The sequence below is a fragment of the Brachypodium distachyon genome, chromosome 3 (genome assembly GCF_000005505.3).
Source record: "Brachypodium distachyon strain Bd21 chromosome 3, Brachypodium_distachyon_v3.0, whole genome shotgun sequence".
Taxonomy (NCBI): Eukaryota; Viridiplantae; Streptophyta; class Magnoliopsida; order Poales; family Poaceae; genus Brachypodium; species Brachypodium distachyon.
In genome coordinates, this window is record NC_016133.3 from 19,808,632 (window position 1) to 19,826,824 (window position 18,193).

Here is an 18,193-nt window from a genome sequence, read left to right on the forward strand (position 1 = left end):
TTTCAGGAACCACTTAGTTGGATCGGCAGGAATCAGATTACGAATTTGTTATTTAAATAATTTTATTTTTATTAATTTCCTTTTCTAAAAAAATTTCATTTGCAAAAATAACGCCCACACATGCATCTTTGATATATATAAATAAGTTTCCTCGCTACATATTTCTCTCGACATATGATCATGCCACTTAGCAGATCCAGCATATTGTTCATGCAAATCATGTCGCATCATGAAGTTATACATGTCTTTCTTTAAATCATGCATGTACTCACTTACATTTTTCATTAATAATTTATCAATTCAAATCATGCCTCATCAATTCAATTATATTTGTTTAGAAATGTTTTTCTTTTCTATACACTATTTTGTCATAAACTTCTTAGGTCTTATTGTCAATTTGAATTGTCTTATGTAAGAAAAGGAGAAGACTCGTGCTTTTTTTCTCTTTTTTCCAAAATTGAATGCTCTCCTCTTGGGATCCAGGGATCCTTTGATGTTCTAACCATTTTCAACGGGCCAAATTATTCCATGCTTTAACATGTTTAACCCTCGAGATTTTTAAAGGTAAAGTACCACTCAAATCTGGTCATCAGACTAGAAAGGTTGTTCAGTCATTGTCTCTCATATTTCCATCTAACTAGTGGGGCGGCCCACTCACACTGTGCGGCTAGATACTTGTATAACACTCAGTCTGATCCTAAATATTTGTCGGGGTTTTAGTTCAAATTTGTACTAAAACCACGACAAAAATTTAGGATCGGAAAGAGTATGTTAATATTTTATGTATTTTTTCTAAGAATGTGGATTTTTCTAATAGTTACATTTTGGATGGCATTTAGATATGTATAGAATTTTTAAATCCTGGTTTCTCTCTATGTATTTATATTTTTTTTTCTAATAGAGTCATTTGGATGTTTTTGTTCACGGAGTTTTTTCTTTTAGACATCTATTACGTGTGTGTGTGTGTGTGTGTGTTTTTTAGTCCTCGATTTTTTTATACGGATGACGTGTAGTAGTAAGCATTCCTTTTCATGTGGTGCAATTTGTATGTATCAAGCTCATCAACCATTAGCATGTACGACTTTGCGTCCCACACGAACTCCCCCCGTTCGTTCTGGCATGTGTGTTGTTTCTGGTGCAACTACGGCTTCTGGCGGCCGGCAATAAGAGCTGTTCGGCTTCACGCAACTGATTGCGATCGTGGTTGTGGATTGGAGTGAGATAGTGGTAGATCAGCATCCCGTTGCCGTTTGTGCAAGGGTGTTGCTTTCGATCGGCGGCTGGTGGCACATGCATGGAATCGGAGACATTGCATATGTGAATGACTTTTTTCCATCCGATACACATGCATGTCACATCTATCCTATCATTTAAGACACATTGTTTACTTCGCTATTTCTAACCCACTAAAACGCACCATACACATATAGACAAAGTTGCGTCACTTAATTCCGTAGGAATGGAATATGTTATTACAGTTCATCGGCTCTATTTTTAGGAGACCCCATTAACCATTTGGCACATGTGGTGGATGAGGTGGAGTAGAGATGGAGTGAAATGTTAATGTGAAGTGGAGCTTAGAATTTAGAAGAAGAACAAACACACCAAAAGTTAAGCTCCGCCGATTCGGCAGCGGTGCGTCCACCGATCCGGCGCGGCGGCCAGAACAATGGTGCGGGGAACCCAAACTTGTCCAGCAATTCTGTTGTCCCATTCTACAGGGACCCACATGTCAGCGTGCACCATTCCAGCGGAGCGCACGCGAAAGGACCGGGGCTTTCCACGCCCAGCCGTCGCCTACCATTACAGCCCGTAATTTCAATTTCACTTTTTTCCCCTTGCGTCCTCTCGTTTCGTTCCCCCTCCGCTTCGCGTTCTACATTCCGTCCAAATAAAAAGCTCGAGCTACCAAACCCTAGGTAGGGCTCGGTTTTCATCCGATTCGACTCGATCTCGGTTGGGCGGCGGATTGAATCGGAGGTGGGCGGAGGAGGGATGACGATACCGAGCGCCGAGGGGTTTCTCCCGGCGGCGAGCTGCCTGCCGTGCACGGCGGAGGAGGAGCGGGCGGCGGTCGACTCCCTCACGCGGCAGGCCGAGGCGAATGTCAAGACCGGCGATCTCCGCTACCTCGTCTCTCAGAGGTGGGCCAAGTCCTACCAAGCCCTGTGAATTGTGTGCGCATTTTATTTTTGCTTGCTCGTGAAATTCGTTCGTGTTTCTGGACGATAGGCTTTAGGCCGTGCGGATCTTACGTGGGCGAGTAATTTAGGTCTTGAATTGGGGCAGGGGATCTCACGCCTGTCATTTTGTTTTGTGACCGGCCCAGCGATCGAATCTATGTGTGTTTGGGGCTGGTTGTATTGGGCGCCGTAGAAATGATCTAATTCTGATGCGCTCTTTCGATTTGCTCCTGCATCATTTGCAAATCGTGGGGTTTCCAGGTTCTGGCGGTAGATTATCTTTATTTTGGAAATTGCAGATTTATCAGGGTCATCGACTCAGTTCTGGGTGACTTGTTGACATAGGGTACTTAACTGTTGTCCATGTCCTCCACATTTTCATGTTGGTGTATTAGAGTTTGGTGCTTACATTGTAAGTGGTGATCTGTGAGGGTCTGTAGTTACGGTAGTGGAGAATGCAACTCATGTGCTGAGTGCTGGTTGAGGAGAGGACGAGAGGTTATGTATGACCCTTGTGAATGTGGCTGAGGACTTGATGTGGATGTATGACCATCTGTTTCAATATCTTGTCTGTGAACACAGATCATGAATATCCAACTGACTGTTAGAAGAATGCCCTACTTCGGTTTAATATCTTGCAAATATAATGTCCGCATTGAAGACCTGTTGAAGTTAAAATATCAAGCCATCTGCTTCTCATTCAAATGGTTATTTTAATTAGTGATTGTGTAAATTTTGCAGCTGGTGGAACAACTGGCAATCTTATGTGGGCTTACCCCGTCACGGGGATAATGACACTGACATGCCATCACAACCCACCAATAGACCTGGAGAGATTGATAACTCAAAGCTTGTTTTGGAGGAGACCATCAGTGGTAGTGAAGAGCCAGAGCTCCAAAGAACCTTGAGAGAAGGAGAGGACTACGCTTTGGTGCCCGAAGAAGTTTGGAGGAAACTATATGGCTGGTATGCAATCGCAATACCATATAATGCATGCATTGTCTTACTTTTGCTAATACCATCTACTATAACAGTATAACTTAGCAGGAAATTTGCTAGACCAACAATATCGCCTCCATTATCCTGTTCAACATGTTTGTTGGCAATTAGTTGTTGCACTGTTATTCTCCTTTTACCTGACTACCTACGAGTAGTTCAGGGCCACTATGCCTAATTATACTGACAGCTTGTCAGTTGAAAGACAGGATTCTGTTGCTTCATTCATTTGTATTTCATGATAAAATTCAGAGTTCCTTACCTCCCCCCTTTTCGGTTGTGTCTGTGTGTGTTTTGGCGGTGTGGTTGTATGCAGGCAGACTATGGATTGTCATCTACTGGTAGCAGTTCATGTGAAAAATTGTTGGTTACTACTCCATATATATAAACAAAGTTCGTGCATCTTGCATAATAATCTAGGCATGAGCATTGAAGAACGTAATAGTAATACCCTTATTGGATGGCTTACTTAGAGTTAATTTCATTCAGTCGTAGATGCATCCAGACTTCCTCCTACACATGGAATTAAGAAATACATGTCGGCCAATTCCATCGTTGGAAGTTGCAGTGTGAAGTGACTGAAGTCATGCTAGTTTGGTTGCAAACTTTAAACTCGGATGCCAATGGCATGAAGGAGACTAGTGGCATATAAGAAGAAAAAAGGGTAAAATGCCATGTCATTCAAAGTTGAAGAATGACATGTACTTGGATTTTGAGAACAAAATCTGAAAGCTAGATGTACACGTAGTTGGAAACATATGAGTTATTTATCTATATTTTGCACGATCTATTTTACTCATCTTGGGTAGATGGTTATTTTCAGGTATAAAGGTGGACCAGTAATTTCTAGGAAAGTGATTTGTGAGGACCCAAATTCCAAGAGATACATAGTGGATGTCTATCCCCTCCGTTTGAAACTAATCGATGAAAGAGACAGCTCTGAGCGGATTATCCAAATAAGTAGGAAGGTAAATTAGCGTTACTATATTTCTTTTGATATGATCCACAATTCAAATTGGGGTTCTTATAATTTTTTTGATGTGTGATAGATTATGTGTCAAAACACTTGTCCATATCCTTTATTTACTATATGCATGTAATAAACTTAAAATCCAGAATTTCTCCTTTGGAGCGATGGCACATTAAAAGAAGAGAAGAGTCAATTTCACTTGTCTTTTTCTCAGCTTCCAGTTGGTATCTCCTTTTGTTCTCCGGCACACTATTTTGAGATCTTCAATACTTTTACTTGTCCTTTGGTTAAAGTGTTATGTGCTAGACATGGTAAACGGTTCGGAGACCGGGATAGGGTGCCTGCCCTCTACAACTTGCGACAGGGCTCATCCCTGACGTGGAAGACAGGAACTTATTCTTTGGGGAACTTTTTATTACTTCATTGCTTAACCAATAATGAGTGCATAGTGTCCCTTTTATAAGGAAGGCTTGGCTTGACTGCTAAGAATAGAATCCCCACTTTCCTAACAAACCATATCTTTGTTTCCCTATTTCAACTAATCTCTTTCCTAATTGAAGATATCTTTCCTAAGTCCTAACATACTCCTCTCAGGATCTTCTGCCCTACAGAACGGACAAAAGTTTGTTTCAGGCTGATGCCAAAGAAACTACTATGGGTTGACGTTTTCAATACTATATACTTCCGAGTAAAACTGCATGGAATGAAAGAATTTTGTATGAGCTATTTTCCTTGGCACTGCTTAGTATTCATCGAGAATTAAAATTGGTTTGTTCACTTATTTGGCCAGAGTAAAATTGGCTGGCAATTTTATTCTTTAAGCAATTATTTATTTTGACATATGTATTTGATGCTTCCAGGCCAAAGTTCATGAGCTTTACCAATTGGTGTGTTCACTTATTTCTGTAGAGCAGTCTAAGGTATAACCATTGCCATCAATTGTGTCACATATATCTGCCTTTTATTTTTAGTGCAGCAGCAGCATTGCTGTGCTTATGCTTTCCATTCTTTGCTCTCATTTGTATTTTCAGCTCCATATCTGGGATCATTTCCAAAAGATGAAGGTAAAAAAATTGACCAATTTCAATGAGACACTGGAGGAAGCTCAACTTATGATGGATCAAGAGGTACCATGTTATGTTCATGCATTCCCGTTCTGAAACCTGTCAGGGTTTCTACTATGCTCAGTAACAACATGGCACCTGTTATTTTGCTGCATTACTTGCATCTTGTTCTCCTACATGAATTAATAAAACCCTTAAATTGGCTTCCGTTTTTGTTATGTTAGTTTGCTTCTACATTTGGTAGGCTATCTCATGGCTGACATTGGTACTACCTCCGTTCCATAATTCTTGTCTCAAATTTGCCCAAAAATGGATGTATTTATTCTTAAAAAGCGTCTAGATACATGTAATATTTCGACAAGAATTGTGGAACAGAGGGAGTATTACTTTAGATGAATGAAATTGGCTCTGATAGTCTTATTGTATAATTCTCTTTCTAACTCTTGTGTTTTGAATATGTGAAATGAATAATCTAGTGTTTGAGTTCAATTCTCCTGGAACTCAGTCCTTCCTATTCATGAAACAATGCTTGTGGCTTTCTCAAACCATATGCTTTCACCATGCACAGTTGTTACCCTTTGTTTTAACTGAAGCCTGTAACTACTTGCTATTCTCTCCGGTGTGGCTGGAAATCCTTAATTTTGCTTTATGCTTGCAGATTCTGTTGGAGATAAGTGCAGATGATACCTGGAGTTCTGATCTTAGTACGAGATCCTTCAACAATGAATTAGCAATAGTTCCACTTGAACCCTCCACGTCATCATTTTCTATTGCTGGAGGCCCTACCTTCTCAAATGGTTATTCATCTGGAATTGGTTCCAGTTTTTCACAAGATAATAGCTTTAATCCTTTACAAAGGGATGCAGAAGATGGGTATAGTAGTTTCAGCAATGGAGTAAAAGACGACATGCATGGATTGAGTGGGTTGCATAATCTTGGTAATACATGCTTCATGAATAGTGCCATACAGGCCTTGGTCCATACACCTCCACTAGTACAGTATTTTTTGAAGGACTATAGTCAGGAGATAAACACGGAAAATCCACTCGGGCTTCAGGTATGAGCTCCCTTCTTGTAGTCCGAATTTTCTGATCTTGGGTCTGTATGAACCCTATATAGTACTACCTCCATTCTTAAATGTATGAAGTCCTAGCTTTGCCCTAAGTCAAACTTCTTAAAGTTTGGCCAAGTTTGTAGAAAATATATCCAAATCTAGAATATCAAGAAAGTATACTATGAAAATATATATCCAGATGGATTTAATAAAACTAATTTAGAATCGTAAATGTTCGTAGGTTTTTCTATAAACTTGTCAAAGTTTAAGAAGTTTGACTTGGGACAAAGCTAGGACATCTTACATTTAGGAACGGAGGGAAGTTTATGTAAAATCATATCTACAAAATTTAGCATTCGAAAAAAATCATGTATGTAAAGGATAGGTTTAGGGAAATTTGGTAAGGAAGTATGATCATTTGAGCTGTATGAAATATCAAGTTAAGTTACTGTACAGTTAGGTACAGTACAACTTATGTAACTTGTTGTATAAATATCTGAAAGTTACGGTTTGCAAAGACTACAAGCAATCATGTATTTTACCAAATTTCACATACACGTGTTTCTAAATTTGTAGATTAATTTTCTGCCAAGTTGCTAAATTCTCGGGTTCATATGAAGCCATCAGACTAGCATTTTTATCATTCTTATCCCTTAATAACTTACAAGGTAATACTGTTTGTGACATAGGATTTTTCAATTGTGCAGGGTGAACTCGCGGTAGCATTTGGAGACCTACTGCAAAAACTTTGGTCAGCTGGTCGAACTTCTGTTCCTCCCCGTGCATTCAAGTCAAAACTTTCTCGATTTGCTCCTCAGTTTAGTGGTTATAATCAGCATGATTCTCAGGTTCGTGTTGTTGTGAACGTTTTGGGTTTTCAAATCTTCATCTTTATCTTTACTCCTATAAAGATGTCAATCGGTGGTAGCGGTACGTCACCTTGTCACCACATACTAATTTTGACATACATATCTGAGTTGAAAGTGAGTTACAGATGGACGTATAATAATATTTTTAAACATGCAATGTTATTATTTTTATCTGTTGCAACACATGGATATTGCGCTAGTTTTTGTAGAATGTTGACTTGGAATAAGTAAACACATAATCCCTCCATTCTTTTATATAAGCGTATTGGGTTTCATTAAGACAAGGCTTTGACCAATAATTACTTCATTAATATGTGTCTTATATGATATGGAATTGGTATCACTAGATCGTCTTCAAAAGTACTTACTGAAAATTTTCATTTCGTATTATATAAACCACATTTTCATGGAGTAATTCTTGTTCAAAGCCTTGTCTTAATGAAACCTAATATCCCTTATACTCCCTCCGTCCCATATTAAGTGACTCAAATTTGTCCAAATATGGATGTATCTATACCTAAAAAGCATCTAGATACATGTAATATTTCGGCACTTAATATGGGACGGAGGGAGTATTATGGAACGGAGGGATTATATTTATATTTTGTCATGTTTTTGGTTCTGTACTGTTTAGTCATGGGAGTGCCAGAATTACAATTCTTCAGTGACATTCTTTGTTTTCTTTAGCTTGGTATTGCACTGTCGCTCATGCTATAGATATTATATAGCCTCTTCTGTTTTACGTGCATAGATTGTAATCTATGATTTCCTATCTGCTCTTTTGACACATGGCGTCCTATTTTGTACTCCCTCTGATCCATAAAATGTGTCGTCCATTTTGTACTAAGTTAGTACAAATTTTGTACTAAGTGGGCAACACTTTTTATGGATCGGAGGGAGTACAACGTATATCTGTTTTCCAACTTGGTTTCTGTGCTTTATTCAAGCGAGCATGCTTATGGTATCCATACCAGATAACCTTCTTTTTTGCTTGACATCATTTGCAATGCAAAGCACGTTCAGCTGACATGTATATGAAAAACATCAATTCTGTTTGCAATACAAGTATACTTATTTGTTTTTACGTGTTGTCTTACCTTGAACATTGTTGATGTGGAAGAAAACTAAAAAAATATACACCCTTCCTTTCAGATTGTAGGGCCCATCTCCTAATTCACATAAACCACTAGACTAATCATTAATAAAGCATGCATGCACACATGTCCTCTTCAATCATCGGTTGATTTCACATTGGGAACCAAAGTTTGCTTGTTCCCAAGACAACTGGACATACTAAAAACTTGAGATTTTTTAGATGAGCCTTACAAACCGAAAGGGAGGGAGTATAACTGAGTAATACATATTAAATCAAACATATATAGCTACAGGGAAATTTTTAATTATCAACCATCATAGTGACTAATGTTAAATTTAAAATATTAATTGAAAAAGTCATATAACTTGCACATATCAAGAGCAAAGACATGGAGAATTTCTGTATTAAAGATAGTTCATGGTAGAAACATGTTCTGTAAGTAGAATTTTTTTTTCTCATCTATACAAAATAAATTAGAGAATAATTAGGAGGCAATAAGTGCAATTAAGAGGCCTAAGTATAGGAATGATTAGGGGAGGGTACAATTTGCCCATAACTGCTAGATGGATAAATATGTATATGGATTAAAGATTTTGATGGATCACATTTAAAGTATCCCAACCAACTTGTGGTCTTATTTCGGTATAGAAACAGATGTACACAGCTTATTTTCTTTCTCTCCCCCTTTACTATAATTACCTTCTCTTCTCTAACCATTATTCCCTCTTGTTGAATCTTGTATTCTTCTATTTACCTGCAGTTTTGTCATTTTTGTTTGGTTATACTCTGTGGAATACTTAAATGTGATATTCTCTTGTTCTTATGTCAGTATCGTCCCTCTTTTCTACAGGAGTTACTTGCATTTTTGTTGGATGGTCTGCATGAAGATCTTAACCGTGTGAAGAAGAAACCATATATTGAAGCTAAGGATGCGGATGGTCGTCCCGAAGAAGAATTTGCTGAAGAATGCTGGAATAACCATAAAGCTCGAAATGACTCCATAATAGTAGATAAGTTCCAGGTAAGTAAATGTTTCAGACTTGCTGAATTAGATCTTAATGTGTACCTTCAGAAACTATATGTATGTTGCTGTGAATTCTAATTTTTGATGAATGGCAACTGAGTCATTACCAGCTAAATGAGTGTGTTCTGACCAACACACAGAAGTTGGTTGCTTCTTGATGACACCAGGAACTTGTTTAGATGTAAATTAACACAACCTGTTCTATTGGTTACTGCTTTTAGCAGTTTTTATGCTTAAATACAGCTGGAAAAGGTTATGAAATTTCAGATTTCCTTATTTAAGAAAGCTTATCAACATTTATCAGAGGACGTGTTGAACATATTGCTGGCTGCTGATCATAGAAGACTGCATCTTTCTGCCTGTCTGATGTTTCTCTGGTTATTGTTAGTTGTCATCAGGAGAATCTAGTTGCCAGCATGGTTATTAGGCCCTCAATTGAATTTGGCTACGGTTCCAAATTTGTTTAGGATTGTGTCCTGTGAGTTTGATTATCAATTGTTAAGAGTGAAGGTCCCAAACCTAACTTGAAAGTTCCTTTCAAAACATGTTTCGTCATGGCAAGTGGCACCAAACCTGATTTGTCATCTAGTTGAGTCATGTGCTGTTGTGCAAGTCCAAGAGAAAGCAGCCTTACGATTGTCCGTCCTGCTGTGATCTGATGACAGCGGTAAAAGTTGTTTCACTATCGCTTACATTCTTGTTCCTCTAAATGGGACAAGATAAAACCCTCATAGAAGTTTAAACCTTATCATATGAGCTCACTTTCACCTTTTAACCCTCAAGACATGTAAGTGAGGCCATCAATTGAGTGGCAACATGCATTCTGCTGCATTGCTTGGTGGAGGCGCTTCCCTGTTTAGTTGGTTGGTCTTGACTCTCAATTCATCCTCTACTTCCGGCCCTGTTGCCAAGGAGCATCAGAACAGTTAGAACACTATAGAAGCCATGATTTGATGAGATGCTGAGTAGGAGCATTACTTTGTACATAAGCTACAAATATTTTAGACAGTGCTTGCAGCTGAGGAGGTTGTTCTGATTTTGTTGCCTACCTCTATCAGGAGCTACGTTCTCATGAGTTTTTCATTGCCTGCCATCACCCTGCATAGTTTTTTGACATCATGTCCAAACCAGATGATGTTAATGTGATCTGCATGTTGATTTATCAGCATACAAGAATTTAGATCTCCTTAAGGAGAAGAGAAGAAACCCATGGGGCATGGCCATTTCGCTGGGGTCCATCATAATGATGGCCGTGGCTTCGTCACTATAAACATTTCCAAGGCTGCTGTAACATTGTGGCAGCCTAGGTTTGCTTTTAAGTGTTCGAGAGCACACATTATCCCTGCTTAGGTTGCTACAACGTTTTCAAGCCTGGGTCCATCATAAGATGATATCTTGGTGTCCAACAAGTGTTTTCAAAATTTTCAAACAAGAGGTGTTAGACGGTGTTCAAGATCAGACAATTAAACCTTATTTAGACCTCACTTGATCGGTCTGTACAATTTAAATGTTAAATGTCCAGTTCGCAAGGTTTGTACATCCTAGACTCCATAGGAGCACATTATCTATGCAAGTAAAGATGCAAATGGGTCACCATTAGGGTACCCTTCAACGTTCTTTAGTTCCAAAGAGTGACGTGAGTTTGGAATTTTATTCATTTGATTGAACTAAGTAGGGTCAGATTGTACCTTAATGGTGACCCATTTGCATGTCTGCATACAAATTTTAGAGACATGCATTGTACTGTGCTCAGTGATTGTCCAGTACTTAGTATATTTACCTGAACATGGAAAGATCTCTCTGAAACTTGATAAGTCGACTTTCGTAGTAACGTTAGGGAATGAAGAACCGAAACAATAGTGATCCATAATTTTCAGTTATGTTGTTCTTTGCTTGAATTATAGAATTTATAGAAGTTATGTTACATTCTTGCTATCTTTTGGTTTGTCTACAGTGATAGTTTCCCAGCAAGATATTTTCACTGTTTCCATTCTCTGCAATAACCATTATTCTTTGTTTGATGTTTCAGGGACAATACAAGTCCACCTTAGTCTGTCCAGAATGTAACAAAATCTCTGTCACCTTTGATCCATTCATGTATCTGTCATTGCCATTGCCCTCAACAGTTACTCGAATGATGACTGTCACTGTATTTAGTGGTACCGGGGATTCACTTCCCATGCCTTACACTGTTACGGTACAAAAAAATGGAGTTTGCAGAGATCTTTGTAAAGCCCTGAGTGATGCATGCTGCTTAAAAGATTCTGAGACATTGTTACTTGCAGAGGTAAAATCCATGACTGCCTCTTTTTGCTTAGTCATTCTTGGAACTGGAAAGGGTATGTTTTTCAGCAAAGAACTAACTAAAGTTTACTCACATACATCAGGTGTATGATAATCGGATGTACCGTTATTTCAGTCCGTTGGAGCAACTTCAAATTATAAAAGATAATGATAAGCTTGTTGCCTATAAACTTCCGGTTGGCCATGAAAAACTTTTGAGGGTTGAGATCCTGCATAGGAAGGTGGACAGGTAGGAGCCATGCAAATGCTGTTATTTGGTTTTAGTTTGCAGTATTTTTTTTCATTCATTCATTGCATACAGAAGTTCAGTACAGTAATCCCATCATTTCCAAAAGAATCCATCAAAAAATGTTACAAAACGGTATTTCAAATTCCTTGCATGGAGCTGTTATGGCAACATATTTAGGTTGGGATTTTGAAGATTGGGGATTGTACATAGCTTCCTCACTGGTCGAGTTCTGTCTTCAAGTATTTATCATCTAACCGGTATGCATCAGCAAAGCAGTAAAAAGGGGCACAGAGAGTCCTAAACTATCTCTAGAACCTAGTATGTGGCATACTGGTTGATTGTCATTCAGCCGATCACAGCCAAAAAGTTCAGAAAATTATTGGTGCGTCCTGTTAGCCCTCACTGGACATCAGATCTATGACGGAGACTGCTAGCATGGGACACAGAAACTGTTGCAGTCTATGCCACACTTATGATTCAGAATCTGCTATTACTCACTACTACGTTTTATGGTTTCTTCTTCTAGTTTGTACTTCATAGCATGCCATATTACAGGGTGGTTTTTGTCTACAATTAGTACAATTTTTGTTTTGAATTAAGAACTGAGAGCACTTAGAGAGTTCGTACTTTGCGTTATTTTATTGTCTTGATTTATTTAATGGTGTATCTGTTTATAATTCTGTTAGTATGCTTGTTGGAATTACATTCAGATTATGCTCCTATTGACATGCGCCTGTTAATTCATCAGATTTACTCCAGAGCTCCAGTTCAATATCACTCGAAAGCTCATTGGAAGCCCTCTTGTAACTTGTATTCCAAATCACTCTACAAGCAAAGCTGATATTTATGCCGCTGTGACTGCTGTGCTGGCTCCATTTGTACGAGCAAAAGTGCATACTCCAGATGAGTCTGCTGTTAAGTTAAATGGCAATGGGCCAAGTCTGGATGGTATTGTACTAACGGATAACAGCGCCTGCTCTGAGAAGGGTCTTTCTACTTCGAATCTGGATGAAGAGACGGCTGATGCTGAGCTTTCACCCTCCTGGCTCTCCTTGAGTGATGAAAAAGGTCATGTGAGAAATCCTATACAAGAAGATTCTAATCATGTTGTTGGCTTACCCATGAGGTTATCGATGGACTGGTCTGATAGAGAACATGAAATTTACAACCTTAAATACATGGATGATCTTCCTGATGTTTTCAAGACTGGTTTCATGTCCAAGAAAACCCGGCAAGAAGCAGTCAACTTATTTTCATGCTTGGATGCTTTTCTGAAGGACGAACCTCTGGGCCCTGATGACATGTGGTTAGTGATATTTTCCTGCTCTTGCTTAACAAATACTCCTCAGCTAATTGCATTGTTTACCTGCAAAACTTACTACGAAACTTTTTCAATCTCTGATTACTCGCACACTCTGTTGCCTCTGTAACAGGTACTGTCCTAGCTGCAAAGAGCACAGACAAGCCCGGAAGAAACTTGACTTGTGGAGGTTGCCTGAGATATTGGTGGTCCACTTAAAAAGGTTCTCATACAGCCGTTATATGAAAAATAAGCTTGATACCTATGTGACCTTTCCAATCCATGATCTTGATATGAGCAAGTATGCGAAGCACACATCAGGCCCCCCTATTTATGAACTCTATGCAGTGATAAACCATTACGGTGGTTTGGGAGGTGGGCACTATTCTGCCTATGCGAAGGTGCGTGACCCATCTTTTCGCAATATTGTTTCCATCACTTTAATGTTCACTTGTGGGTTGCCTGAAATTCATTTGCTACCTTTTATGTACTTGCAGTTAGTAGAAGAAGAGAGCTGGTATCATTTTGATGATAGTCACGTCTCCTCTATTAATGAAGAGGAAACAAGGACATCTGCAGCTTATCTACTCTTCTATCGACGTATTGATGGCAACGCCTGTGCAATGTCTGAAGATGTTCCAGTTGACACTGATATGGTTGATTCAGCAGAAACATAGGTTCAATTTCAGACATCAGTATGGATGTGATTTTTGTGGCACACATGGTGCCCCGCAGGTTGTTTTGGAACGTGATTTTTCTGGTTTTAGGGCACTATTGGTGTACGGTAGGTCCATCGAGCCAGTGAGATTTTGGGATGCAGTGCAGATTTGACATCTAAATCTAAGTTAGCATGGACGTGAATCGTTGATACGTTGCAGTCCATATATGTTCCTTTAGAAGATCTCGACAGGCCAACTCAGATGTGGTTAAAAGAATGTCTGATGTGAGGATTTTTTTTTTCCGCTGATATGGGCAGGCGGGTGCTATCATTACTGGCGTCCATTGTGGTGAACTGGTACTGTAACCAACGGAATCGAAAGTAGAGATGGTGCATGTTTGCCTTTCCTGTGTTCCCACGCGATTGTTATTCTTACACCACGAAAATCTACCCTCTCAGGGTTTGTTCGGTTCGTTTTTTCTTGCCGGGTAAAAATGGTTGTACTCCCACCTGTCCAAGTTTGTCAAAATTTGAATGTATCTAGACATAACTTAGGCATCCAAATTTAATCAAAGTTGAGACAACCTTTGTTGGACGAATGAATATTAAGAAGCTACTTCTTCTGATACTAAATTCTTGACTCAAATTTGTCAAAATATGTATGTATATATTCTTAAAAAACGTCTAAATACATGTAATATTTCGACAACAATTTAGAATCGGAGGGTAATATTTCGACAACAATTTAGAATCGGAGGGAGTACATCAGTACAATCTTAACCAAAGAACGGTGCCCCTTTCGTGCAAAATTCGCAAGAGGCAAGGGGATCTCGTCTATCCAATGCAGCAAGGAGATCTCGTCGACCATAAACACATAGCAGGCCTATCCAGGGCCTTGCAGTTCTCCGGTTATCTTCTAGAGAAACTGAACCACAACCCCTCTCATTACCTCTTGATTTGTGGGGATAGGCATAAAACGAGCTTGGCGCCTCGGCATGATTCATTTAGGCCTTACTTTCCGTATCGCAGGTCATGTGCTCGGGAATCATAGTTCTGCTGTGCACTGGTGGTAAGCAGCGCAGCCATTCCTGCAGCGTTCCCATTAAGTTCATCATGGTAGTTGTTGAGATCGGTGACAATCGTAGTTAACCTTGTCATGTTGCCCTCGTTGAGATCAGTGGCCATCACCGGTCAACCCTTTTGTGTCATATTTATCGAACCGGCTGGTCTGCTTGGGTCGTGGTTGTCATCGCTCAGATTGGTTAGTTTGCCTGTGTTGTTGTCATTATTGTTGAGATCGGAGATCGTCCAGGGAGAACCTGCTCTAGAGCCTGCCATCTCTTTGTCAAGGTCGACATTGCCGTGTCTTGATCATCGTCGTTGAAATCGACCGGTTTGCTCAGGCAATGGTCATCATCATCATCATTGACATCGACAAGTTTTCTCTGGTCGTTGGTAATATCTGCCGTGGTTCAGGATCATAGTCGTCGGGTCGTACATATGCAAGATAGTTGAGATCTGTGGCCAGCATGGTTAGCCCCCACCATGTCATGTTTATTGCTCTACTTGGATCATGCATGGTTGTGGTTAGGGTCACCGAGATTGGTTAGTTTGCTTCTGTCGTGATCGTTGTTGTTGTTGTCGAGATCGGTGACCATCGAGGTCTCGAGCTTGTCGTCTATGGGTCAAGATCGACCCTATTGTGTCTTGGTCGGCGCTGTTGAAATCAACCAATTTGCTCATTTAGTGGTTATCATCATCATTGAGATTGACAAGTTTTACTCATCGATAATAACGGCTAGCTTGCTTGGGTCATGTTGGTGCTCAAGATCATTGTGACAAGTTTGTACATCTGCAAGATAGCAGCATTGTATTTGAGAAAACTGGCAAAATCGAAAAGAGAAAAATCATATAAAAACAGATACTTGTTTTTTTTCCGGAAACGTCAAAAAAAGCTCCACACCACCATGTGCGGATCAGTGCAAGGACATGCGAAATCTCCCCGCTTCTTTCGCTAGCTCTGCTCTCTTTAGGTTTAGGTCTCGTTCGGTCGTGGAATGAAACTATAACGACCTCCCCCATCCCCATCGGGGCGAGATAACCGAACTGGAACTTAGAGCATATCTTTAACGGGCTACCTATCTCCAATGTCCTATTTAGGACAAACGGACATTTTAATCTAAAAATCAGGTTCCAACACGTCCAAGTTGTCTCAATCCTAAAATTGTCTCAAATTTGGGAGAGGTTTGAGGTGTCCGGCTCGCTCTCTGTCCGGCCCAGGCCCACAGATTTCCTCCCCCGCAACTCCCGAATCGCTCTCGTTCGCTCGCCCCATCCCAATTCCTCTCGTCCCAGGGGCGATTCCCCTCGTCCCCGACGACCAGCTGCGGCCACCGGTTGCCGCCGGAGCCGCCGCCTCCGCCTTACTCGTCGGCTGAGAGCGCCTTTTCGTCGAAGTCCATGGCGCCAGCGTCTGCTAGTTGTTGCTGGGCTGCTGCTCCAGCTGAGAGCACCTCCTCGTCGACGACTGCCGCTGTCACCGGCGACGTGCTCGCGCTCGTGGTCTTCAAGACAGGTGTCGAGGACCTGCCAGGCTGCCAGGCCGCCTCGCCGCGTCGACGGAGGACGACGACCGCCCCTGCTCCTGGCTAGGCGTCGGCTGCGACGCGCACACCTGGCGGGCGACCTCGCACTGGACGCGCCCGTCGGTTCTTCCCGTACAACGAGCTGCTCGACCACCTCGCCGGCGTCTCAGGCATGGCGCGGATCCGGTGGTTGGGGGCGGTCGGGCGGGCGCAGGCGAGATCTACGCGCGGCGGCGGGGGAGGAGGAGGGAGGGGAGTGGACTGAGCAGGAGCAATGCGAGCGAGCGCAATTGGGGGGAAGCAGAGAGGGAGGTGTGAGGCCAGGAACAGAGAGAGAAGCAGCGTGCGAGAAGGAAAGGAAAGAGGAAGGAAGAAGGGTCAGGCGGGACCCACTGGTCAGCCAGATGGAGAAAAGGCAAAAGGAAAAAAGAAAAAATTTTGGGGACGGGTGACCAAGGCGGACAACTGGTGGACACATGTCCAGTTGCCCCCCAAATAGAGAAAAAGAGGACGTTTGAGGATAAAATTTGGAAGATCCCAGTGTAGATGTTCTTAGGGGTCGTCCTAGATTCTCACCCCCACACGCTAACCAAAGTGGAGAGATGCAGTCTCATGAGTCTTGACTTAGAACTGTCGAGAAGGGTTGTGAAGCAGAGTATTTTAACTTCTAAGGCATAAGAATTGCATCATCCAGAGCTTTCCAAACCTTAATTGGCACAAAGGACATATTGCTGTGTACATCGATCGATGCAGAGGCCGGAGGTCTTCCTTCTTTTCGAAAAGAAGAAAAAAAAACTATGTTCCCGGACAGTGTGGACGTTGTCCTCTTTGTCTTTCTCAGTCTTTGGAAAATTTGCTCATAAACGAATAGATACTTTAAAAAACAAAAATCTTATTAGCATCAGCTTCTGATTGCAAGTGAGACGTGCACTGTAAGTTCACTGTTCATCCACGTATGTATAAAGAATTAGAATACGTCTGAAGGAACTCCATAGCATGCGCCAGAAGTGAGACCGATTGACCCAAGGATTCGTCTGCATCCAATATTTAATATTTCGTGACACACATCTATATAATATACTCTTCCGTCCGGTAACAAGTAGTGATGTGAAATAGTATAGAAATTTGTACTGTATTGTACAAATCGACATCACTTATTGCAGTACGGAGTAAGTATATAATTACACGTGGGCGACATCACTTATTGCAGTACGGAGTAAGTATATAATTACACGTGGGAGTAATCTCTGACACGTCTCTTCAAGTTGTAAATATATAAAAAGCGCCGACAGGCCGGTCGGGCTGTATTCTACACTGTATAATATCGCAGCTCAGCCAGGTCTGCTCAATGTTTTAGATTAATCAACGCACATGATATGTTTTTCAAAGTCTGTGGTGATGTAGCATGTTGATTTTGCTGTACATTTGACTGCCGTGGGAACTGCGAGTAGCAGGGTAACACCGGTCCTGGACTCCTGGAGCTTGCACGGCCTCGCTTTGTTTTTTCGGTAACGAAATTGCTAAAGCGTAGGATACTGTATTCTTTACAGTTTCAGTCCTTTTCTTTATCCATAATGTTGCAGCTATTTTTATTTCTTTTGCGGGTAATGTTGCAGCTATTTTTGCGAAGTTTATTCACTGGAGAGTCGAGAGCCTAATTATGTGTTTGTTGCCTATGGGGTTCGTTAAATCGTAGAGACCTCCGCTCTAGATGTAGAGGGTGTTTCATAGAGCACGCACGCGTGTATGCAATTTGTGTCGTGGTGGCGTGGCTGTGCCTCCTTGTTCTCAGTAATTTAGTTGAAATACATGACTTCCAAAACGTGTGTCCTCAAAATTAATTCTTATCTTTTTGCAAAAA

At 40.8% G+C, this 18,193-nt stretch overlaps 1 protein-coding gene across 1 annotated transcript; it reads left to right on the forward strand.

The window, feature by feature from the left end:
* The first annotated feature begins 1,806 nt into the window (after positions 1-1,806).
* LOC100835030 (ubiquitin carboxyl-terminal hydrolase 9) lies at positions 1,807-14,193 on the forward strand. Its single transcript, XM_003573664.4, has 13 exons — positions 1,807-2,144; positions 2,925-3,149; positions 4,003-4,147; positions 5,010-5,069; positions 5,181-5,276; positions 5,872-6,270; positions 6,975-7,115; positions 9,083-9,253; positions 11,286-11,543; positions 11,644-11,789; positions 12,538-13,095; positions 13,223-13,490; positions 13,587-14,193. Exons 1-13 carry the CDS (start codon positions 1,996-1,998, stop codon positions 13,764-13,766), a joined length of 2,796 nt encoding a protein of 931 aa, XP_003573712.1. The 5' UTR covers positions 1,807-1,995; the 3' UTR covers positions 13,767-14,193.
* The last annotated feature ends 4,000 nt before the right edge of the window (positions 14,194-18,193 follow it).

What these genes read in the sequence shown, in the direction of transcription:
- LOC100835030 (XM_003573664.4), top strand. Translation starts at nt 1,996, where the DNA reads ATGACGATACCGAGCGCCGAGGGGTTTCTCCCGGCGGCGAGCTGCCTG. An exon ending in CGCTACCTCGTCTCTCAGAG is followed by an intron (nt 2,145 to 2,924) that starts GTGGGCCAAGTC and finishes TAAATTTTGCAG; the next exon opens with CTGGTGGAACAACTGGCAAT. An exon ending in ACTATTCTGCCTATGCGAAG is followed by an intron (nt 13,491 to 13,586) that starts GTGCGTGACCCA and finishes ATGTACTTGCAG; the next exon opens with TTAGTAGAAGAAGAGAGCTG.